General features: G+C 39.4%; 1 protein-coding gene across 2 annotated transcripts; it reads right to left on the bottom strand.

Annotated features, from left to right (window-relative positions):
• Nucleotides 1-4,188: 4,188 nt before the first annotated feature.
• exoc3l2a (exocyst complex component 3-like 2a) lies at nt 4,189-22,604 on the bottom strand. Of its 2 annotated transcripts, none has more exons than XM_042499965.2 (13): nt 22,386-22,604; nt 15,886-16,451; nt 13,390-13,610; nt 12,168-12,912; nt 11,935-12,049; nt 11,560-11,670; nt 11,353-11,453; nt 10,391-10,501; nt 10,162-10,297; nt 9,172-9,294; nt 8,901-9,056; nt 6,588-6,709; nt 4,189-5,082 (listed from the first exon to the last, which is right to left on the bottom strand). In XM_042499965.2, the coding sequence occupies exons 2-13, from the start codon at nt 16,425-16,427 to the stop codon at nt 4,761-4,763; spliced, it is 2,805 nt and encodes a 934-aa protein (XP_042355899.1). In that variant the 5' UTR covers nt 16,428-16,451; nt 22,386-22,604; the 3' UTR covers nt 4,189-4,760. The 2 variants fall into 2 exon arrangements, with proteins under 2 accessions (XP_042355899.1, XP_087944763.1); XM_088088637.1 differs by lacking the exon at nt 22,386-22,604 and adding an exon at nt 16,682-16,783.
• Between the last annotated feature and the right edge of the window lie 1,978 nt (nt 22,605-24,582).

Below are 24,582 nucleotides of genomic sequence, written 5' to 3'. Positions count from 1 at the left end.
CAGATGGATTTTCCATTGCAGAGCTGTGTTAATGAGAGGAAGCAGGGGAGAACTTCCCAGGGACTGCATTGTAATATCAATGACCGTTCCAGCTTTAGCAGCTTGATCGAGGGAAACCTCCAAGAGTCTGGCCCCCTTTTCCTACCTGGCCTCCTCAGTCAGAGATGGTAGTCCCCGCCTGGGATACCTGGAAAACAGCGATCCAACATCCGCCCTTATTCTGCTGTCTGATAATGCTCTTAGATATACATATGACTCAGAAGCCAAACTGCCAAACTTAACATTCAGCTGATGCCAACTTCACTTAATGTTCTTCCTGCTCTGTCCCACTAATTCTTGGAACTTATTAAAAATGAAAACAAGTGCACGGTGCAGTCCAAGGTCACACATATCTTAGATCTATTGTTAGTAACAGGTAAACAGCTTGAAGAAATATTAAAGGATGTTTGAGACTTGTTTATTGAACACATATGAGTCTTCCCGTCATGGTGCATCAACAAGTTTGCATGCTGGTTATATTTAGCCTAAAATCAAATACATGTCAATAAAAGGAAAATGCTGCAGGACTAAACATGTTGCAGGAAACATTTAACATGTGAATGTTACAGCAGTGAGCAGCATTGTTTTTACAATCACAGTAAGCTACACAAGTGATTTCTGAGCAAATGGCCATCATACATCACATCTATATATCTGGAAACAGTCCATTTCTACACCTCTGCGGTCTAATGACACACTGTCAATGCAATGTATCAGTACTTGTGCACAAAACGTGAAAATGTGTGATATGCCACAAGGCAACATTAGCTACAAACAGGGCTGGACAGAACCGTGCATCAGTTGAGAACATGGCTATAGAGAACCTTTTGTGTCCGCATGATACGTCACTGGAGGGCATCAGGTTGAAACACTGGGGATAACAACATAATAAAAGGAGCATGCTCCTTTTATTATGTCCCTGTGGGGAGGGATGGATCCATCAAACCTCCGACGTTCATGCAGGAGTCTGGTGTTCACTTTCTATCTGAATGTGCCACAGGGAGGTAACCTACAGTACCCTCCAGGATATTCCAGCCTGTTCTCATTCCAAAGTTGTCAAATGTCACTGGTTGTGCAGTTATTTTGGCATAAGAACCCAAGCTCTTTCATGCTTTCATGTGGAAGTCCACTTCCCATCTAAATGTGATGTGGTTTTTTTTCTACACTTTACCATGTGCCTGTTTTGCCCAAACCTAACTATCTGTGCCTTTGTTGCCTAATCCTAAGCATGTACTTTTGTTGACATTGTGGCATTGGTTGTCATGTGCTTTTATTGCCTAAAACCACGGCCACCATGTGCTTTTGTTGACATTACAAAAGCAACATCATGGAATATCAACAGCAGATGCAAAAGGACATATAGAGCATAATATGTAGACGTGAAGTCCACTGCAAAGTACATTCAGTCCAATATCTTCAGTGCAACTTATATTTTTCAATTTGGATACTGTCACAGCCAACTTGTACACATTTGTGAATTAGTGTGTGGGGGCGGGGTTCAGGTTTTAGGACTGTGCAGCGTTGTATGTATCTAATTTTTATCACATTTTATAATGTGATAAAAATTTATATTTTGCACGTATTTGTGAATTTTTGGGGGCAAACTGGTTTCAGGATGTGGGAATGACTGTGCCCTGATCGTTTTATTGCTACAATTTTGCACAAATCTGTGATTTATCATGACTAAGTGGAGTGGGATATGAGGATGATAATTTAAAATTTTATACATTCATTTATTTGTTCCACCTACCTACTACAGGAATAAAATAGCAATTATGCTAAAACCTGGAACAATGCATCTCTCCTTGTTTTAAATAAAGTTAATGATTATAGTGCACTGTCCCTGTATATATAAAAACATCCAATAGATCAGTTACATGCCCAGTCATTATTGGATGGAAAACCTAACCCTGAAACATACAGGCAAGAGTTTGCTATCAAGAGAAATGTGGTTAAATCTTAGTTTTTTTTATTTGCTGTTGTGTTTTAGCTCCCGCACTTCTTAGTGAAAACAGTATTGCATCACCAACCAAAACTGCATGTATTAATCTGTACTGTCACTTGTATGTTATTGTTTATAATATGTGCTGCCGACCTCTTGGCCAGGTCACCCTTGTGAAAGAGATCCTGATCTCAACAGAGTTTTTTATCTGGTTAAATAAAGGTTATATATACTAACAAAAGGGCTGTACAATATATCAATATTATTTCATTATTGTGATATGAGACTAGATATTGGCTTAGATTTTGGACATTGTAATATCGTAAGTATTGTCTTTTCCTGGTTTTGCATCACAGTAAAGAGATGTCATTTTATAAATGTATTTATAATATGTATGTTCTAGCTGTCTAGTTATCGTATTCACATTACTTATGATTATTTGTGTAAATATTTTTGTGTGATCACTAACAGTCAACCCAAAATATCTCAGAGCTCACTTTAAATCTCAGTTAACACCTGGAGGATTTACGACATCACAGCTAGTTTTGAGCCAATCATGGTCGAGTATAAAACTTATACAAATATCATGTTGAAACTTGAATTGAGTGATATATGTATGTTCTTTGATTCTGGATATTTCCATGATTGAGAAGAAGGACATGTAAGAATTTTGTATTTTTGTCTACAACCACTACTAATACTACCACTACAACTATTACAACTATTACTATTACTACTACTACTACTACTACTAATAATAATAATAATAATAATAATAATAAATATTATTATTATTATTATTATTAGTAGTAGTAGTAGTAGTAGTATTACTGTAATAAGAAATGACAAGAAGAAGAAAAATAATAATTATTATAAGAATTATTAAGAATTATTTTTTTAATATCTTCAAACGTGTTTAGAGGTAATTGTTGGACTTCAGATTTAGTAGTTGTTGGTGCAAAGCATCAACACAGTCTAACATATACACTTGTTTGCTAACCAGCAGCTTTGTATTTTTATAACTTTTAGATTAAAATGTCCAACCCTCAACTGTCAAATCCAACATCGTGAGAATGAACCTCAGTCGTTCTGTCCATATTTTGAAGCAGCCAGCAGCCGTTCAGATTCCGACACTGACCCGGAGGGGTCAGCATGGGGAACGACCCCTGCTGCGGCTGCCTGACTTTGTTTTGAGAAGCCAGCGAGCAGCTCAGACATGAAAAAGCTGCATGGCTGCTTCACCATCACTCTGAACAGCAGAGGGAAGTTCCCTCCTAGTGCATAACGTAAACTTGGCTCTAATAAAAGCATCCGTTGGCACCTCAGTGGACAACAGGAAGTCTTTGTTTATTGAAAAATATCCCGTTGTTGGCCTCGGGGTGTATGACCCCTCTGGCTGTGCTCGGGCAGAGCGTCATGTAATAGCCCTGGTGGAGCCCCATATTTCAAGACCTCAGTTTACTGAACAAAGCTGCCATATCCTTAAGATAAACAATGCAAGCATAAGGTATGTGTGAATGTAGTTCTGCGTCAGACCCTCTGATGTCAAAGATTGTTTAACATAACTGTAGCCTCAGTGTCTGACATGCCCATGTTCAGGGGACACAACACCTAAAGTAAGACGTAGGCAAAATGAGACAGTTCATTGTACACTGTAAAATCTGACAAGTTGATCTTACTAAAAATAATCTTGGAAACCAATTGCCTTGAAAAGGAAAGTAAATAAGTTAATTTCTGATTGTTTTATACCTAATTATTAATGGCACTTAAAATGTAACAATATTTACTTAATTTTGTGAAGTTTTTGCAACTCAAAAATTACCTCGTTCTTTTTAGGTGTTAGCAACTTCTGTAAACCAAGTTGGTCTGACTTGATTTGATCAAGACAAATATAATTTTGCCATTGATGAAGTTAGGAGATCAGCAAGTTCTGTTTTCTTAACATGTTTAAGAAAACACAAATATTATTTACTAGTTTGCAACCAGTAGAATACAGATTTTTAGCAAAGAAAACTTGCAGTTGCAACATCTTCTCAAAATTGTAAGTAAACATAAATGAAGAGTAATAATTATATTTTCTTAAATTTTTCAAGGCAATCAGTTCCTATATTAAAAAAAAGGTAAAATTAACTTGTCAGTTTTTAACATGTCCCCAGAGTCATCAGTGATATAAGTGTGACAGTAAACACAGTGACAGCGCTGCTGAATTGTGTTTTGTCAGCCCACTCAATGGGTTTTTATTATGTCTCCAGCAACAAATCCATTTTATTCACAGTGAGAGTTAACACATTTCCATTTCCATACATTATATCCTCACATACATGTGGATGATACACCAGAAGATAGGTATATATGTTTGGGTAAATACATTTTAAACAGCAGAACATCCTGGATCATATTGCATTGCATCTGCTTGCAGTTGTTTCTGCAATATTGTGGGGGAGTAAAAGACTAAAAAAGACTGAAGAAGTTACATTTTGAGGATATTTGATACCACTTGTTTACTTCTGTAGATGTGTAGATCAACATAAAAATACTAGGAGTCATGGTGAGCTGTTATGATGTACAATCTTTTTCACATTTCCATTGAAAATGCACATATGCAGGTGGAGAGAAATGTCAGTGAGCATGTACAGTATGAGCAGTACCTGAGGTCAAGTTTCTTACAGTGGCTGCTAACAATATTTGGTACAATCAGTTTCTGGTCAAGGTGCATGTACATCTCATCACTCTCTTCACAGTCTGTCTGTGAGCGCTCCGCTAACACAAACACCAGTAGCTAATCTTCTCTGTGAAGTTTATTCATGTCTTCCACATTCTTGCCCTCAGCAGGTTGAACTGTTGCATTTCTGGCACACGTCCTGCGGAGTTGCCTGGGACGGTGCTCTGAGAACCAGTTAGAGACGGTCATGGCAAGGCGGAGAAGACCCAGGCTGATGCAGTGCACCTCTGAGGTGATGGGGATGTCAGAAAAGAGGGCGTGGTCCCTGCACATAAGGGCATTGCTGCATTCAAAGTCTTTGACAATGTTGAGGATCTCCTGGCGCTCGGCCTGTCGCATCATGCCTCTCACATTGAGCAGGGTGGAGACGTGCTTCTTCCTGTGGGGAGGAAGGATACAGGGAGGAAGAGGGACAGACGGGTGTTAATGGAATTTGGGTCTGTTTGGTGTCGTCAAAGGCTGTCATGACTTTTAGTAACAGTCACATCTCTGTGAGTCACAGCATCTGTTTCTGGTAAGGAACAGGACATTTGGTGCCACACTCATAAGAGCTTTATATGTTATTAGATACTAATGCTTTATAAATTGTCAATAATAAGAAAACTTAATATATAATCATTTCTATCCCCCGTTTTACTTGGTTATACTGACAGATTTCTCTCTCTCTCTTTTTTTTTTTTTAAATCTGCCACTGCCACAATCTGCAGGTATAAATTTTACAAATGAGGAGTTTTTACAATTATCCATTTCATCTCTTTTATATCATGCTAAAATGTAAATGTAATTCACTTTAAATACATAACTGTACAATAATTAAGTAATTATTTTCTAACAATTATTTTCTAACATTTTTTTGTGCGTGTCTCTCTTTCATTTTTGCCTTTTTACATTTTTCTTTCCTAATTTTAATTCATTTTTTTGTCAGCTTTTTCTAATTTCTTGCAATTTGTGGAACATTTCTTATCAAGTTGCCAATTGCCTTCCTAGCCATGTTTCCAAAAGAAATTAAACCATCTCACTTAGGGTTCAAAGGTTCAAATGTCTGTGAAAGGTGTCTCAATGTAACAACAAACTGGTGATAATCCAAGTTTCAAAGATTTAAAAAGCTGATCCTCTAAATAAGTAATCCAAGGTATTTGTACAGTGTTGTGTTTTGAAGAGTTGAGGTACATGTTGGGATGAGGAGGACTTGACTTCTATGCCCATGTGTCGGCGAAGAAGGTGTGCATGAATGTACTCTAAATCGAGCATTCAGAGAGCCCTTTGATCTCCTAAAATACTCACAGGGGATGCCATACAGTAAACAAAAGGGGATTGAGTCAAGCGGTGAGTTAGCATGTCTCCAGGTCTGAACTACTATGTTTTGCTCTCCTCTTCCACACCTCTCTCTCTTTGATTCCGAGCGTGGCACCAGTCTGTCTCCTGCAGGGTGGCAGGATCAGGAAGTACTCGGCAGCAGCTTCCTGTCTGCTCCACGGAGGGTTATGCGTCACACGCGGTGGTAGGTTGCCAACCGTCACCTGAGTCTTAATCTGTGCACAAACAGGCTCAGTGGCTGAGGCCCCCCTGCCCCCTTGAGGCCTCTCAGCCTCATCCATTCTCAAAACAGAGCCGCTCTCCTCTCCAAAAATAGCAAAGTTAATGTAGATATGTTTCCGTGCTGCTTTTCCTTGTTTTGATCCATTGTGACAAAAAAAAAACATACATAGTTTAACTTTTTTTCTTGCTTTGGCTAAGAGCCAAAAATAGCACTGTGAATGTGTAGCAATAAGCATAAAAAATATAGGACCTTTGGGGGTTCAGTAGAGAGAAGACCTGTTTTTATAGATGCTTCCTGGTGGCGACAGAAATGTTCCAACACTTTGAATTTGTTAAACCCCTCACCGTATATCTGGAAACTCTTTGACCAGAACAGCAACTTCCATCTGGATGGAGGGAGTGTCCTCCAGGAGAATGATGTCAGCAAGGTGGCAGATGATGCTGTCTAACCAGGATGAACTGGATTCCTGAAGCAGAGAGAGGAAAAAGAGCAGCAACAATTTCATTATTGTGCAACAACAAGTTTTCCTCACCATGACAAAACTTTAAATTCATTAGGACTGAGCACCGACTCCAGGAAATTATTTTTCTCTCAAATGAATAACATTTCCGAAGGGGCTAATGATGCTCAAACACTTATGAATGTTTGCACACTCACAGAACTGATGAAAAAATTGATATTTTATGGGTGTCATGTTCAGGTATACAAAAATGGCTCAGTGGTACCCCCCTGAAAAATTAAAAGAAGTAGCCCCTGAACCACAGTTCACCTACATGTAAAAAACTTGGAAGTTATATATAACATCCCAAAATGTACAAAAAAGCCTCTTGGAGCAAACAGGAAGTCAGCCATTTTGAATTTGATGGACAGTTTTTGTGCACTTTTTTGCCATTTACAGGGGTAATACATTAACAAAGAAATGTAATCCGATCAACCTCCAATTTTGTCTGTACCATCTGAAGACATTCATCTTGTAAAGTTAATAAAAGCTTGAGTTAACATTAAATAGTGTGGCCATGTGGAGGCATCAAACTTCCATGTTTCACCATGAAACAGGAAGTGGGTTGTAACTATACTCTACATGGCCCCAAACTTCACATGATTGATGACAGTCCAGGCCTAAAGACAACTACATGTAAATATTCATTGTATTGGACCTTCTTTGGAAACTTGTTCAACCAAATGTAGAGTTCAGCGCATTTTTATGCTCTTCATCCAGACCTTTTCTAATTAAATGTGTTTATGAGACATGATAAACTGTGAACAATCAAACCTTCAGAGAAAACTGATTTATATCTGTAGAAGCTAAATGAATTACAAAACTCCAGACCAGCTTTTCTAGGTCATGTTTTTCCTTCAAAAGCTCAGTAAAATGAAAGCAGAATTCTTTGGCTTGGTATTCACTAAAAATAACACTGTCTTTTTTAGACAGTCATTAACCGCCCCGAGTTCCCGGTTTCCACAGACACTTCATCCCGCTCCTCAGCGAAAAAAGGCCATCAAGGCCATCCCAGGGCTACATCAAAGCTGGCCAGCTGACAGGAACAGGAAGTTCCTTCTGAACACAGCAGCTTCCTGTTGTCAGCTGAGGTGACGGACACTTGTTTGAACTCGCACATAGAAAAGGGGCAAATGCCACGCTGTCAGGCAGAGTTGTTTTACACCCTCTTCCCCCCTCTGGCAAGTGCTAACGTAAGCCCGGTCCATCCATCTCCATCTCAATGACGGCAGCCATTTTTCAGAACTCACTCCTGTATCAACACTGTCTGAGTTATAACTGACCTAGGAAGTTGGAGGGTCAGGCTCCATTCACAGCTTCCAGACTCTGCATTCCCTGCGCCAGCTCCACTCGGGATTTTTAAGAATCAGCATTTTAGAATTATTTATAATGCTCAGGGCCTCCTGGAGTGCAGTTATTAGCTTTGTTTTGGTTGCACTTTATTTTATTCTTACAGAGGTCCTAACTGTCCTTTCCCATTTTCTGTGTGTTTCCATGCACAGTTAAGTTGAAGTACAGTTATCACTTGATTAAACCATTTATTTGGACTACTGTCCTTGTCCCAGTGCACAAACATCAGGGGAGAACTGATTTAATGACAGAAGTATGTCAGACTCTGCCTTTCAGCTAGTTACTGTTGGACTGTCTAACGGTTGACCTATTATGTTACATATCCCCTTGTTTGTCCAAAAATATGTGGTTCTTGCCCTAGCACTCGCCATGTTGATATCTTTGTTTTTCTTCCCTTGTTTTTCTTTTGTTTTTCCAGCTTTCCAAATCTATGCTGTTTAACTTCTGGGTAAAAGCCCAGCGCGGAGAAGACAGTACATGCTCAGAATGCCTAGGCCTGTCTAGGTCTGGTTGAGTCGTATACATGAAAGAGTAAATCACCCCCCAACAGGTGTATTAGGTTGACTTCGAGAAATTTGACTGGGTATGTTTTCAGACAGAGTTACATGTTTACATATACTTATTCTAACATCATGTTTTTCTTTAGACAATGTGTAGGTCTAAGGCCAGAGGGATGTCGTATGCTGTAAAGCCCTCTGAGGCAAACTGTGTGTTTTGTGATAATGGGCTTTATAAATAAAATTGAAATTGAAAATGGCGCTGCCTGATACATTTAAAACTAATATGTTCTGTGTGAATCTGTACCCACCAGATCCTTAAAGAGTCCTTTCAGTTGTTTGGCCTCATCTTGCAGGCGGAAAGCCATCCTCTTCCTCATCTTGGAGGATGTGCATATGAGTCGTCCCCGCATGATGGCTCGGACATACTCCACCAGGACCCGTCGGTGCACCTCGCCCACCAGGGTCTGTCAGGCATTCAGATTGTCAATAACTGACCGATTAACATTTAACCTTCTAGCAAATTATGTAGAGCCCTAAAACATGGTAAACACCATCTGTGGTTGATGGAACAAGTGTTACCTGATAAGGTGGAGAGTCCATCCTTCTGAACTTCCTGAAGTGTTGTTTGATGCTGGCTTCAATGGCTTCAAAGGCCTCTGTGTTGTTCAGCCATTTTCTCTTCATCAGTTTGTCAAAGAAAGGCTGAAACGACAACAAACCAAGTTTTGATTAGAAAAGTAGACAAAGTAAATCTACTCAACTACTGTACCTCAGTGCAGTGCTCAAAGCTAATATAACTGATAATACTTTTTTACTTGTACGTAAGTGTAATTTTGAATTGAGCTTTTTTTTTTTACAATGCCTTCTTTGGAGTGATTCAACTCTCAAAACATTTACTAATAGAATAGAATGTCTTGTTGGATTTTACTCCAATTTAGTGAAAAGTATCAGACTAATCATTAAACAACAGGCATACTACATGGATGTGAAATTGAGACATACACAGATCACTTTGTGTTGAGAACATTTAAAGAAGCCCTTAGAGCATTAATATAGCAGCGAACCACTATTTGCTATGTAAAGGTAAGGTGAAGTGATGGTGTCTTGAGCAGGGAAGATGTCACACATTACAATGTAATCTGAGCTTCTCTGTTCTTTGTTGTGGAAGATGACCCTGCAGTGTTTGTGTGTGTGTGTGTGTGTCCCAGTGGCTAGCTAATCGCTACCACTCTGCACTGTGCTTATATGGCAGTTTTTGCCAAGAAACATCATGTTGACCCAAAGTATTGTCACAGTTAAATAGTGCCCCACCTTGTTAACACCACTAGCTCTGTTTGCACTGTTTCTGTGATCAGCACTATTCATGCTGTTAGCCCTGTTAGCTACTAGCTGTACGCTCAGCCACAACCATGTCGAGAGCCGTGTGCAGACACCTTCTGAATTACAGATATACACTGAATATGGTTTAAAAGTCCTTTAAGGGCTTTTTCAAAATTTGTGTAACTATACAGGTCATGATGGGAATGTTGTTTATGAGACTGAGATGAGACGTGCTTGTGCCTTCCTTACCCTGATGTGCTCAAACAGTCTGTCAGTCAGCACCCTCACTGACTGGTTGATGATCCTGTCCAGGGAGGAGTTGGCTCTCTGCGCAGACTCCTCGCTGCCCTGTGGGTCACACTGCCTGCAGCGCTCCACTAAAGACCTACAGGACACAACAGCACATATTAAGCTGGACCTTCAGCAAATTACTGCACAATGTTAACATTTTTGCTTGAACAACAAATGGTTTGTCTACCTGAGAGGAGGGCAGCAGTTGACTAGGGCTATGGTCCTAGAAACATATCCATCCCCTCGGTCTCCAAATTCTGCCTGAGTCTCATGAAACATCTCTGCCTTCCTCTGGAAACTGGATAAATAGAAGTTTTATGAAAACATGCTGAATGCTAGAACAATCTATAAATGAATAATCCTGTCCTGTCCCGTTACAAAAACAGAACCCCAATAATGAGTTCCACTATGCAGATATTTGTTAGCATTTCACCGTCTCCAGTTTTCTCGTCTCAGAGTCAATGGGATTTTTGAAAGCGCTTTTGCTTAGATGCCTGAAATAAGGTCTGTGTTAAACACAAGCTGAAGAGAGTTTCATGTTTTATCTACAACATAAAATACATAAGTGAATACCCCACTGTGAACTTGAAGCTTTTATGTGTGAGGGTCTAAGGATAGAGGGATGTTGTATGCTGTAAAACCCTCTGAGGCAAATTGAGATTTGTGATAATGGGCTTTATAAATAAAACTGACTTGACTAAAAAAGGCAGCTGCTAACAAGGGGTTTATTGGGACTATAGAACTTCATCACGCTGCGTTTCACCAAACATGGCTTTACGGCCTTTTTGTGGTGGTGATGCGACCATAATGCAGTAGATTTACAGCCTAACATTTCATTTTACTTCTGGTGATTGCATTTAGGCTGCAATACTAATTGAAATAATTCAAAATCCAACACAAAAATTCCATAGGCTTTTTGACAAGAGATCCAGGGCAACACTAACTTCCTGGATTCAAGGCATACTTAAATCAAACCTACCAACACAAGTTTACTTTGTTTTTACAAAGTGCCAATAACACAACTTTATTTTATGTATTATAATTCTGAATGCAATTTTTTAAAAGTCTGGTAAAAAAAAAAAACCCAAAAAATCACTTCGTCACAAACTGTTTCCCTGACTTTTTGCCTCTCTGACAGCATGTACTCACCTGTAGAGAAAATCAGCCAGTCCAATGAGACTACAGCGTGCCACTCTCGCTCCCAGAAATTGGTTCACAGATGTAGATCTGTCTAAGTCCACCTTCAGCCTCTGGAAATGTGAAAAACAACCAAAAACACATCTCTATCTGTATTTCTAGCTAAAAATCTATTTTACTAAAATCAATTCACTGTGAGAATGACCTGTGACAATGTACCTGGATGACTGAGCGTGCTAGGTGAGACTGAAATTCCTCTATGTGCAGAGTCTGGGCCCATCGCCTCTCCTCTTCATCCAGAACCTGAATCAGCTCGGTTGTCACCTTCTCCTGAAAATCCCAGCATTAGATTAAAAATCAGGGCAACCTCTAGCTCACTGGGTAGAGTGTGCGCCACATGTGCCTAAGGCTTCTGCAGAGGCCCAGGTTCGAGTTCGACCAGTGACCCTGTGCTGCGCGTCATTCATTCCCCCCTCACCCTCCCACCTTTCCTGTCTCTCTCACACTGTCCTATAAATAGATGGAAATGCCCCCAAAAATAACCTCAAAAAAATAACTAAAAAAAAGTAAGTCTAAAAAAAGACCATTCCTCACCCTAACGATACTGATGCAGTCTTGTTCCAGCCTGTCCACTGTGTCTTGGGGGAGAATGGGCTCCAGTGGAGTATAGTTGATGGGTGTGGTTGTGCTAATGGTTCCAAGGACATCCCTGATAGAAAATTACAAATCATTACAAAACCAGTCGAGTTTCCACATAGGTACAACATGTTTGATATTTCATTATAACATGAGACATTCTAGGTTCATTGTCTATTAAGGTCCCCTACCTGTTGTAGATGTTGTAGAACCAGTCCAGTAAAGAGTAGACGTCTGTGATCTGCAGCGGGCCACTGGTGATGGTCCGCAGACGTTTGGCCACAGCTCGATGGTAACTTTCCACATACACCTGAAAGGCAGCAAACTCCTCTGGGTAAATGGATACAGCATTCCTCCTCGCCGCATCCAGGTCATCCACCATCCGACTCCTCAGGCGCTCCAGGTATGAGGCCAGCTGGCCTGCCTGGGTGTCCACCTGATGTGGCAGGCTCCAGTCTGCGGCCTCCATCACTGCCTGCCTCCACTTCATCTTCAGTCGCCGGGGACGGTGGCTGGCCTGGATCTGGGGGCCCTCTCCCTCTGGTTTAGTCGCCTCTCTCAGGACCCAAGCAGCATCAGCATGCTCTTCCTGTTGGATCACCAGCACCACCAGCCCAAGGTTAGGACCAGCACTGGGCTGGCGGAGGGACTCCCGCACTACGTCCCACATCTCCTTCTGCAGGGCCTCATACAGGAGCTCCACGTCCTTTTCCTTCCGCCGACTTGAGTCCAGTGTTGCACTGGAGCTCAGAGAGTCGTCTAAGGATGAGGGCGATAAGGGGAGCATGCCGGGAGGGGTGCTGGGACAAACAGTAGGAGTGGAAGTAGTTGTGGGTGGAAGGAGAGACAGCAGCTCACACTCTCTCTCCAGCTCTTGAATATGTGTGTCGGCCAGGAGAAGGTCCCTGTGGTTGACCAACTGTAGGATCTCCAGGACTGTGGGGAGCAACAAGAGAACAGGGCTGCTGTCAGAAAAACACAGGTTATCCAACAAAAGTGTGTTTCTGTGTCTATGGTTATTGAGGAGTTGTGCGTGTGCCTGACTGACAAACTGGGTCATTTGTTGCTCATTCTGCACACTCTTCTATTCCTAGCTAGGTTCCCTGTGGAGTCTGTCAACAGTAGCTTGGTTCAGCTTCTACCTAGAGGAACCTGGGGTAGGAGGAAGTGTGCTCATTTCCTGATTTCACAGTCTATTGGTGATTGAACCCAGTGACTCAGGGATCTGGGGATTTCTCAGCCTCATCAGAGAGTTGTCTAGGATTGGTAGGAAGTACGGCTGAAGCTTGACCAGGAAGAGCAAAGTTGTCTAACACAAGGGAAACTCCTCGCAAAAGGCAGATTCCTCTTTGTCACTTGATTTGTAATCAGCATCTGGACTTTTTATACTCAATGTTTTTCTTTGACTGTTACCTGAGAGGGGCTCTCTGGTTTTGACCACCGGCTCCTCCTCCTCTGTTTCCTCCTCAGCCTCTTGGGAGGCCTTGTCTGATATGGACTCCCTCTTCAGCTTGCCCAGACTGACCATCCTGAGGAAGGAGGGCCGCCTGGAAGCCTCCGCCTCGCTGTCTGTGAGGCTCAGGTTTCCGCAGGGCAGGCTCTCTCTGCGCTCCTCCTTACGTCGACCTGTAAAGCTGCACAGTATCCACGACAGCAACCAAGAACATTAATTAGATAGATACATTATTTATACCAAAGGAAATTCATGAAGACTTTAAATATCAGACTGCATGATTTGAATATACAGGAATGTATGAGTAGGAGTAAGATTTAAAGGTCCAGTGTGTAAAATTTAGAGAGATGTATTGGCAGAAATGGAATATATGATAAAATAAGTATGTTTTCTTTTTTGTATAATCACCTGAAAGTAAGAAACGTTGTGTTTCGTTACTTTAGAAGGAGCCGTTTATATCTACATAGAGAGCAGGTACTATTCATGGAGATTGATATGTTGCACTGCCATGTTTCTATAGTAGCCCAGAATGGACAAACCAAACACTGGCTCCAGATACGAACATTTGTGTTGTCTCGTTTTCGTGTCAGCCTACGTAGTTTTAAGCCCAACAGCAAAAACCAGCGCCGGAGTTCCACTGTTTGTAATGTGAAAGTTCTTCATTCAGTGTATCTAGTGGTTTAAAGTACCGGATCCATTTATTTTGGAGAGAAAGCGACCTTTGTGGATCGGCTTCCAGTCAAAACCTCCTGAACCTTTGGATCATAAGTTATCAGAGAAAAAAAAGGAGACTCCACATTAGCATGTTCAACGACATGCCAAATTGCGTCAGAAATACATGGATTTTTATGGTGAAACTGCTCTGATTTTTATACCTTTTATTCAGTTTTTGATCATTTCTAATCACTGGATCTGTTTGTTTTGGAAGGTGACCTCTGTGGATAATTCAGTCCATGGTAAAAACCTCCTGAATGTCTGGATCACAAAAAGTTGAGTGCACATTAACTTATGAGTGAAAAGGGGTGAGCATATTGTGGGCAATCAGCCTGTACTTAGGATTTGTTTGTTTTGGAGAGGAAGAGACATCTGTGGATAATTTGGCTCCTGATAAAAAAAACCTCCTGAATGATGAAATCTGAAGGACTTCTAACCAGAAGAAGTTTTAGATGGTTGCAATCTGAAATTCACAGCTAGACTCCACCAAATCCCCCTACATTTTACACACTTTACCTTTAAAGACTTGACTTTGTATTGTAACCTGCAGAATAGCCCAGTAGCATGTTTGGAATGCCACATATTCATACATCTGTGAAACTGTAAGCATGACTGCCTCCGTTAAAAATAGTCCTGTTGAGTAAACACAGCAAGTACGCAACATGTCACAGAAAAACAAAAGAGGTTCCGTAGATAAACAAGTTGCTATAACATATTACATAACTCCTCAGGAAATAAGCACACCATATGCTATTCTATTAGTGACTGCCAACGGTAACGAGGAATTTTCCATCTTTCACCCCCTCGCTCTGGGAAAGACACACTAATTCATCTCACTATTAGAACTCTGTATTTGCAGCTGCTTAAATCTAATTAGAATAACAGTTTTTGGTAACAGTAGGCAAGATCAATATTTTACGAGCCTTTTCTACCATTTTATTCTACTTCATCATGATTGGTTGTAGCAGAGCTCTTAAGAAAGGCTTACCAGCATGTAAAAATGCAGGCTATTTTTTTCCTTTTTCAGAAAGAAAAAATGTAATTCTTTAGGTTTACTTAGTATATGCTGTCGCTTCACAAGAATGTTATCCACAACCAGTGGTAGAAGAAGAATGCATTTCCTTTACTTAAGTAAAAGTACAAATACCACACTTTGAAAATCCTCTGTTACGTGTAAAAGTTCTTCATTGAAAATGTTAGTCAGGAAAATGCATTTAAAGTATTAAAAGTATCCAACGCAGAAAAACACTCCAACATCAACATTTTTTTTATAAAAAAGAAAGAAAGAAAAACACTTAAATGTTTTTTTTAAAATGGCTTCTTCTTCTTTTTGTCAATTGGCTTTTTGATTATTCAGCTACTCATTTTCTAAATTTCAGTAATTTTGATTATAACAAAACATCATATTTTATAAACTTGTCTTTGTTTTTATGCAAAAATCTTTTTGTAACGTAACTAGTAACTAAAGCTGTCATATAAATGTAGTGGAATAAGAAGTAGAATATTTCCCTCTGAAATGTAATGGAGTAAAAGTGTAAGGTGGAATGAAAAAAATATATACAATTACTGCAAAATTGTACTAAAGCGCAATACTTGAGTAAATGTACTTAGTTACATTCCACCACTTTCCACAACTGCTGAAGCACTAAAAAGGTTTTACTCTTCATATCAGAGATCCAAATTATTTGCAATTCAACGACACACAACAGTTAAAATCTAAAGTTTGAACTCATTCTCCTCACCGGAGCAGGGTCATTATTCCTTCAGAGCCCCTGCGGAGTCCTTTCCTTTTTTCCCTCTCTGGTGGGAGGCTGTTTGAGTTTCCAGGGCTGTAGTGGGGAGAGTTGTTCCCCCATACATTGCGTCCCGATATGCGGAGCCCCTTCCCCAGTTTTCCGAGGGTTTTGAGGGGCGACACTCCACAGATCCGCTCCAGAGTCCCCCTGAGGGGCTTCCCTTTAGGGTTCCCTGCTCCATGCCTCTCTGCATTCACCTCGTTTTCTTCCTCTTCTCCATCACGGGAGGACCTGAGCTGGAAGTTTCCCCTGACCTCCCCCATGATGAGGCCCATGTCACCTTCATTCCTCTCATCCTCATACAGGTCCACATCCTCAAAGGGGTTTAAGTTCTTCAGGTCTTTCAGGTCATTCAACTCCTTTAGATCATTGAGATCATTCAGGTCCCTGAGGTCCAAGTCCAGCCGGGGCAGGATCAGTTCCCCATTCACTCTTGGGAACTCGTGGCAGCTCTTGGACCTTCCTGGGAGCTTCTTCAGAATGGGCATGGTTGCACTTTAGATTTTACCAAACTGCAACACAAGGACAGTTTCAGATTTTGTCATAAGATTCAGCTATACAAAGTCCAACTATATGAGCATTTAATTGTTAAATAATCTTTTTTTTTAACATTTAGTCAGACACTATGAACTTTAACATGATTTAAAAATGTTAAATAAGTTAAACAAGATTAACAGGAATCCTTTATGACAATATTGATACTAAAGAAAATGATTAACAATCAAGATATCTTGCAAAATACCTGTAAACTCTCTTTCCCAAAGACATGACTCCATCCTCTCAGCACAAAGGAAATTAAACTTATGAAATGTGGAAAACATTTTGTGCTGGTGCATCAGCCATCAGACAGTTTATATAACTCAAAGCAAAAACATCCGTTCACATGTCGGTTATGCAATGCGCTGCACTTAGTAAGTAGGAAATATCTTTTCAAAATATTGCTGTGTTAACAGACACTGAACCACAACCTTATGCAGTAATATATCATTCAGAAAGAAATAGTTAATATAATATATTTTCCTTTCTTCTGTTAATTTGGGGAATCTGTCTTCATATATCATATAATATTTTCTTACTCAGCCCAATTTAAAGATTCTTTTTAAGAATTTCTATTTCTATTGTTAAGTTAAAAGAAAGAGCTAGAATGTAACACACACACACACACACACACACACACACACACGCACGGTATTTTGTCAATAACATTTTAAAATTTAATGGAACATGGGCATTTTGCTTTTTACTTTTAAGGAGATAATGTATCTGAAGACACTTACTGGTTAAATAATAATTTTTAAAAAATCACTATAAGAACTCAGCCACAAATATCTTCACTGACACAGAGGAAAAAAATCTAATCTTAAGAAATCAGCAATTGTAAAATAAAATATGTACAGCAATCCACTGCCCTTGAGGTATTCGAGTACAGGGGTTCCCTTACAGATAGGCGATTAAATAATAATAAAAAATAAGAATTATGAAACTGTCAGCTGCTAATGTTGATAACTTTCAGTTATGCATGAAGCTTGTTCCTTTTCCTCAGAAAAATTATTTTGGCTCCCCAACACATTCCAGCTGCTTTGTGTTTAAGTGTCTCTGGAGCCTCATCCAACAGAATTTCACCACAATTACTGAAAGAAATATTTTTTCAAATGTCATCCAACCAATTGGCAGTTCCTGTGGGGCCCATCAGATGGCAGTCTGAGGCCCAGTGGTGGTTGAGAATCAATGCTCTGGTGCAGGGCTATGAATTCTGACAGTTATTAGAGTCTTATTCTCAGTTAAGAACCTTAAGCTTTCTAAGTACAATATATTCATCAACTCTCTTATCCACATATCATATGTTGGTGTGCACACTACCTTCCACACACAGTACAATAAATCTCCCTGCCACAACCAAATGAGATGGCCTGAGTTTCATACTGGCTTGTCATAAAAGTAACCATAACCATGGGTAACACACTCATGGCACCAGGACATCCACTAGTGGGTTAGACTCCCAGTTCTTCTCAGACGGCTGTAGAGAAATATGTAAAAACACTCTTCAAATATATACTATTCAAATATTGTGCTCTCTATATTTGGAGGAGTATAGCTGCACTGTGTTCAGTTCTATCAAACCAGAGTTAAATAAACTTTTATGCACACTGGAATCTCCTCCCAAACCTCTAGAAGACTGCCCCCCAACCACAGACCAAAGTTTCTGATACTCTCGAAGGAGTTTTAGGAACATATTTCTTATAATTAGACATATTTTTCGTACAAAATCTCAGATATGCACATGAAAAGATTGAGCTCTCTGCACCTGCTCAATCAGCATAAACTGCCCATCAAGATAAAGAGTGCTTGAGTCTGTGAAGATTCTGATTTGTGAAAACTCAATCATTTAAACTAGGGATCAATACAGGACTGGAAAATACTGCAGTACCAATCTGCTGACTGAATGTGTAATCTGTTTTACTCCCAGATTTGAAGAGAATTCCTGATGAGGTCTTCTTACAAAGAGTCTGCCAGTGAGAGCCGAACTGAAACCACCCTCATCTTTTAGTTTATCAAGGTGTTTTTTAGTGATTTTTAGAGATGTGAAGCTCCATCTAAAGGGCAAACTGGGTTTTTTTTAAGATAAAACAGATATGAAAGACATGATGACCTGGAGAAGAAGCCACCATTCTGGCAGTGTTTATTCTCCTAGTTCATTGCACCTCCTGAAAACGTGCTCAAACAGTTCATTAGTGAGAGCCGTTGACAGCTGGCTTGACAAATACACATCTGCTTTGAGGAAAAGGTGTTGCAGGATACCCTGTGGATCTATTGGGGTTCTTGTGCTGCATTCAGTTGCCTTTCACAAGCATCATTTAAACCTTTGAAGCCTGTACAAACCAGTTGAATTTTTAACATGTTGAACAATTAACATGTTGGCAAGTAATGTCCCACAAAAAGAAGGGGAAAAAAACAGAAATTAAAAAAAAGGAAATGTCTAGTACAAATTATATCTTTAAAAATATGTCAAAGAAAAAAATTCATTTATTATTTAATCAAATATTAGCATTTTTACATGTAATTTTCTTATTTGTTTTTGGATTTTATTTTATTTTTTTTATTTTCAGGTAATTCTCTGGTTATTTATCTTAAACTTTTCTCTTTTTGGCTTATTTTCAAGTATTTATTGGTAACTGAAGTTGCTTCTTGTAACTCTTTGTGGCCGGTGTGAGACGTTTTGGTTAGTAATGACAACAGGATGTGAAAAATATCACCTATACCCATTTCCTAAATGAGGGTCTAAAAGTTCTTCTGTGAGCATAGCACATGCTGCCATGAAGGCACGCTGGCAGCCAGTGAGATAATATTCCCTTATGATGTGTGCTTCACATGCAGGATATTTAACAGGCAGCATATGTTGAAAAATGTGCCGCCCTGGCATAAATCCAGGGATATTTCCTCATCCAAGTAAATGTTTTGAGCTAGTATCCTTCTAAAGATTTCAGTTTCTATTTGCAGCTATTGTTCTATCTATCGGTGATATGATGAATCCTTCAACATGAATTAGTGAAATATTTGCTCTATATAAAGGTGGTGAAACTTCAGGCACTTTTCTTTAATGTATGAAGAAAATGGAAGAACAATTTTATAACTGCAGCATCATCTTGAAAAATTACCAAAGCCATCAGCAGCAGGGCTCTTAATACTAGAAAAGAGGAGAAACTAGCCAACCATTTATTGTAACATATGAATCCATGATCCTAACCGCTTCTTCAAAGCTTTGATCCAAACTAGAGGAAAATTTCTTAAACCAAAATATTCCTTGTTGGAATGTTGGTTTGTGAATGTCATTGTTACCTGTCACACTACACTGTTCTTTTCAATATTATGTGATTCTTCCATATTATAGAATTGATGTCATGTGGTTATACTAACAACATGACATCATCCTGACTGAAGTTATGGAACTAACAGGTTTAATGTCTCTAGTACTCTGTTCTTGAGCTGAGTCTGCCATACAACTTAACGGACAGTTTTACTACTTTTATGTCTGTCCTTAACAGTCACATGCTGATATGTACATGAAAATGTATGCTAAAATCTCAGTTTGACATCAGGGTCATCATTGGGGGTAAAAATGCATTCCTTAGTTCAGCCAAAGTTAATATAAAGCACTTTGAGCTGTTTGAGTCTGTGTCTGTGTTACTGTCCATCCACTGCAGCCCAGTATGGAAACACAGAGACGGACTTTAGTAATACAAAGACTGTCACTTTGGATGACTGCCAACTCAGATTGCTCAAGCTTCACATTAGCTTCAAATGAAACTTAAAATGTGTGTTTGCATTACGTTAGATGGGGATTTCTTCTCAGCCAGTAAGACAGGATGAATGATTACTAATAACTCTGTCAGTGTGAGCATGCGAGGACTGTTTTAACATCGACTACACATAAGATAGACAGAGGCTGAACATTTAACACCAGTGTTAGACATTGTAGAATGACAATGTGTAAACACCTACACCTGCATATTATCCAGAGATAATTTCTGCTATAGTTTTACTTTCACTCTCAAACAAAATGCATATAATATAGCCTCATTAACCCTTTGAAACCTGAGCAAAGTGGTTTGATTTCTTTCAAGAACACGGGCAACCAGCAACAAAACAACACATGGCCCAGAAATTAACAAAAAGTTAGTGAAAAGTTACAATAAAATGACCTAAACAAGGAGGAAAAAACAAAAATGTAAAAAAACAACAAGAAAATTATTGTTTACATAATATAATTTTCTGGATGTTTTTCACACTTTTAGGATAATTTTCTAATAATCCTTCCCCTTTTCAGACTCATGTTACAGTAATTTTCTTGTCACCTTTGACCAATTTCTTGCAATTTGTGGGACATTTCATTGCTTTTTTCCCCTTATGTTTAGGGAAGAAATTCCATGGTTCTGTTTCTTGCACTGTTACACTGTTACTTGTGTTACTTGTTTTGTTTTGCACTGCTAGACTCGTACTTTTTATATTTTATATTTTATATTTTATATTTGTATCTTCTATTTTATCTGGGTTTTTTTTCTATATTTATGTTGCACCAACCCACCAGAACAAATTCCTCGTATTGTGTTAACTATACCTGGCAATAAATCTTTTTCTGATTCTGATTCTGATTTCTGATTCTGATTCTGATTCTGATTCTGAAGTCAAACTGATTTGCTCAGGTTTCAAAAGGTCAAATAACTTGTGATAGGTGAACGCAGGACAGGAAAACTGATGTCTAACTAGGTTTTAAACGGTTAATTCTATTTTGAAATTATCAGACCCAAGACTTTAAAGATCAGAGTAAATTCACTCTATGTACATATACTGTATGCCTTATCCTGTCCTGGTAATTACTTTGTACAATCCACATCCATGTTGTTTGTCCACAGCAGGGTTGCATTGTAGTTATACATGCACATCTGAAAGCTTCCTAATACGACCACAGTCCTCTGAGCAGCTGCAGTGTCCACGGAGAGAATGACTGATTTTTAGCTGGCACACTGAATTCAAAGTAACAACGCTGTGCCTTGGCAGCTGAATCTTCATCTGACTATAGTCACCATATGGAGATGTAGAAATATATCCATGACAAACAGAGGAGACAAGAATAAGATACTGATCATCAGTACACATTCACCTCAGAGTCCATGTCTACAGAAAGCTGCTTTGAATTGTTCGGGACATGCTACATTCCACAGTGCTGCACACGGCTAAAGAAAGCTCACTCTATTCTCTCTCTGTTACGCTTGACATAGTTTTCTCAACTTTTGTGCAGTTTGCATTTGTGGCATTGCATGTGTAGTTTTCTAAAAAATATAGTTTGTATGGAAATATAACATTCAAATATTGCGAGTAATAGCTCTTGTTCTTACTGTGTGTGAGATATGTCAGAGGAGTAAAAGACAGGAAAACACTTGATGGCTGTAAAAGAGTTTATGACCCTTTCAGAACAAAAACATTTCTTGAGAGAACAAAATGTGACATGAAGGTGGCAGAGAACATCAACGCCGCTTTGTTATTATAGAATAGTTCAAACAATTTAACCCTCATTAGGTTCCAAGATAATATAGAACTCTTTTGAACTAAAGTCAAACCAGGATGGTGAGTCTCCCTAAAAAGCGAGTTTGCTCATTATAACATAACAAAAAAGGACAAGTCAGATGTTTCCTCAGATCAGTTATTGAACAATGCAATCATGCAATCAATGTCAAGGTCACAAAAAATGTCTCAGCACTGATCTATGTATGGGTTAAATAGACAACTGTAAAATAATAAGTCCAGACCCAATAAGTTCTGCAGAGAAGCATTGAGACATGAATCATGGGAATAACTGAAAGCACAGACAACAGTTCTCCCTAAATGATAATTCAAGCATCAGACTCCAAACTGAAAGGCTGTGTGTGAATGCAGAGGATGAGACTCACCAGATGAGATTGCCTTCAGTGTTTCAGCACACTGTCATCCTGGACTGTGCTGGCTGTGCAGGCTGCCAGGCTGTGGAGTGTGTGCATGTGTGTGTGCGACTGATGAGTGTAAGAGCGTGTCCGAAAGTACTCAGTGACTCAAGAGAGCAATGTGGCTGCCTGTGGTTTCCTGACAGCCTCTATTGTGGTGGAAGGTGATATGTTTTCCTGAGGAAAGGCCCGTCCCGTCCTTTCTCCCCCTCCTCTGCCACGACCCTCCGCCCCCTCCGCCCCCGCACCCTGGAGACCCCTCTAATTACACTAATTGCATTAACTGTACAGAAAAGAAGGAGGACAGAGCATTCCTGTGGAGTTTTATGATTTAATCAGCCCCACACACCCTGTGTGTGTGTGTGTGTTTGTGTTTGTGTGTGTGTGTGTGTGCCCTGACTGATTTTAGCTCAAGGTAGAAAATAATTCAGTGTCCATGGCCTTGAGTCCAAATTCCATTCATACATCACCAGCAGTGTGATCTTCCTCTGCGGAAGACTTTAAGAGGAGGATCTGATCTAAAATGACCATCAGGCCTGTTGCTGCAGCTATAATGTCTGTGCTTTACTGCACAGCTTCAAGGTCACTGCAGCCACGGCACGGCTCTGATGTCATACAACAGAGCAGCTGAAGGATATATGAGAGGAGTGTGTGTGTGTGTGTGTGTGTGTGTGTGTGTGTGTGTGTGTGTGTGTGTGTGTGTGTGTGTGTGTGTGTGTGTGTGTGTGTGTGTACCAGGCTCATTGTTGTTTTGTGCAGTTTAAAAGAAAAAATCTAGCAAAGCAACATGTCGACAAGGTAACAACCCCTTTGGTAAAACGGTTCCTACAGAGACCTGAATTCATTGTGGATCCACACTGACACCTGCTGTACAGACTGCTGCAGGACAAGAGGAAATGTCCCACACACCTTTCTGTCTTTCTTTCTTTCTTCTTGTAGCTTTGAAATACATTTTTTAATTTAACACAAGGACTGCTGATTTTGTCCTCCCATCACTTCCATTGGAAGCCTTTAGGGAGGACTCTCTTCAGAATCAGAATCTGGTTTTATTGGCAAGTAAATTTGCATATACAAGGACTTTGACTTGGTGTTTTGGTGCAAAACAATTAACATAAAGGGAAAATAAAAATATTGAATTTAAATAGTCAAAGACATAAGATAAAAATATAGATATATAGCAATTAAGAAATATAAAATAAAATAATAAATAAATAAATAAAACATTTAATGTACAAAACAGCCATGAGGGTATAGTTGTAAGAAAGGCTTAAAAAATGCTGAACCTATCCTTTAACCACAGCAATTTACATTAAAAATGTGTGTATTATATTAAGTCAAGCCAATATTATTTATAAAGCCCATTATCACAAATCACAGTTTTCTTCAGAGGGTTTTACAGCGTACAAGACATCCCTCTGTCCTTAGATCCTCACATCAACTTACTGATCTAAAATTCTGGTGAGCTTGGCACACAATGAATAAACATGGAGTGACAAACTAAGATGATTCTGAATATGTTAACTTTTCAGTAAACTTTTAATGCCAAGCTAAAATGCAACAGCTTTAGTGTGTGTGTAGAGGACCATAAATACGGAACGAGCTAGATGACAACAAAAAACATCTCATTCTAGTTCCATCAAAAAGAACTTTAAGAGCCACTTATTACAAACATATGGAATATGCTGTTTACTGCTAAAATGTTTTGTTATGAAATGCCCATTTGAGTCTACTGTAGCAACTTTTTTTAGTTGCTGTATTTTCCAGTAGCAGTATTCTTAATCTCCTGAGGCCATCAGTGGATGAGCTGGGGTTTTTCGCTATGTCGGCGGGCTCAGGTTTCTCCAGGCAGGTCCGACTTTCTTATCTGGGTCTGGTAGCTTCATATAGAGACGGTACATGGTTTTCACATACTGTTGGATAACTGATGCAACACTCTTTTCCTTTTTTATTTTTCTGGTAGTCCTGGGAGCGTTCATTAAACTGGCGCTGAAACTCTTCTATTGGATCAATGTGAATTTGATGTAGTGAATGTTTTGTGTGTTTGTTTGTGTAGTGTTGTGAGTTTCTGTTGTATTGTGGTTGTATTGTATTCTATATAACTATTTCTCTGATGTGTAAATAAAATGATGATGATGTTGATGATGTCAGTGATGATTATGATAATGAT

The sequence above is a fragment of the Plectropomus leopardus genome, chromosome 15 (genome assembly GCF_026936395.1).
Source record: "Plectropomus leopardus strain MGB_pleo_1.0 chromosome 15, ASM2693639v1, whole genome shotgun sequence".
NCBI lineage: Eukaryota > Metazoa > Chordata > Actinopteri > Perciformes > Serranidae > Plectropomus > Plectropomus leopardus.
This window is presented reverse-complemented; position numbering and strand designations above follow the sequence as displayed.

Bases quoted from the DNA above. Each gene is read 5' to 3' on its own strand.
- exoc3l2a (XM_042499965.2), bottom strand. From the start codon at position 16,427: ATGCCCATTCTGAAGAAGCTCCCAGGAAGGTCCAAGAGCTGCCACGAG. The intron at 9,295-10,161 runs GTAAGGAAGGCA...TTGTCGTTTCAG, and splicing joins GACTGTTTGAGCACATCAGG to CCTTTCTTTGACAAACTGAT. The intron at 6,710-8,900 runs GTGGGTACAGAT...TCTCTGCTTCAG, and splicing joins AAGGACTCTTTAAGGATCTG to GAATCCAGTTCATCCTGGTT.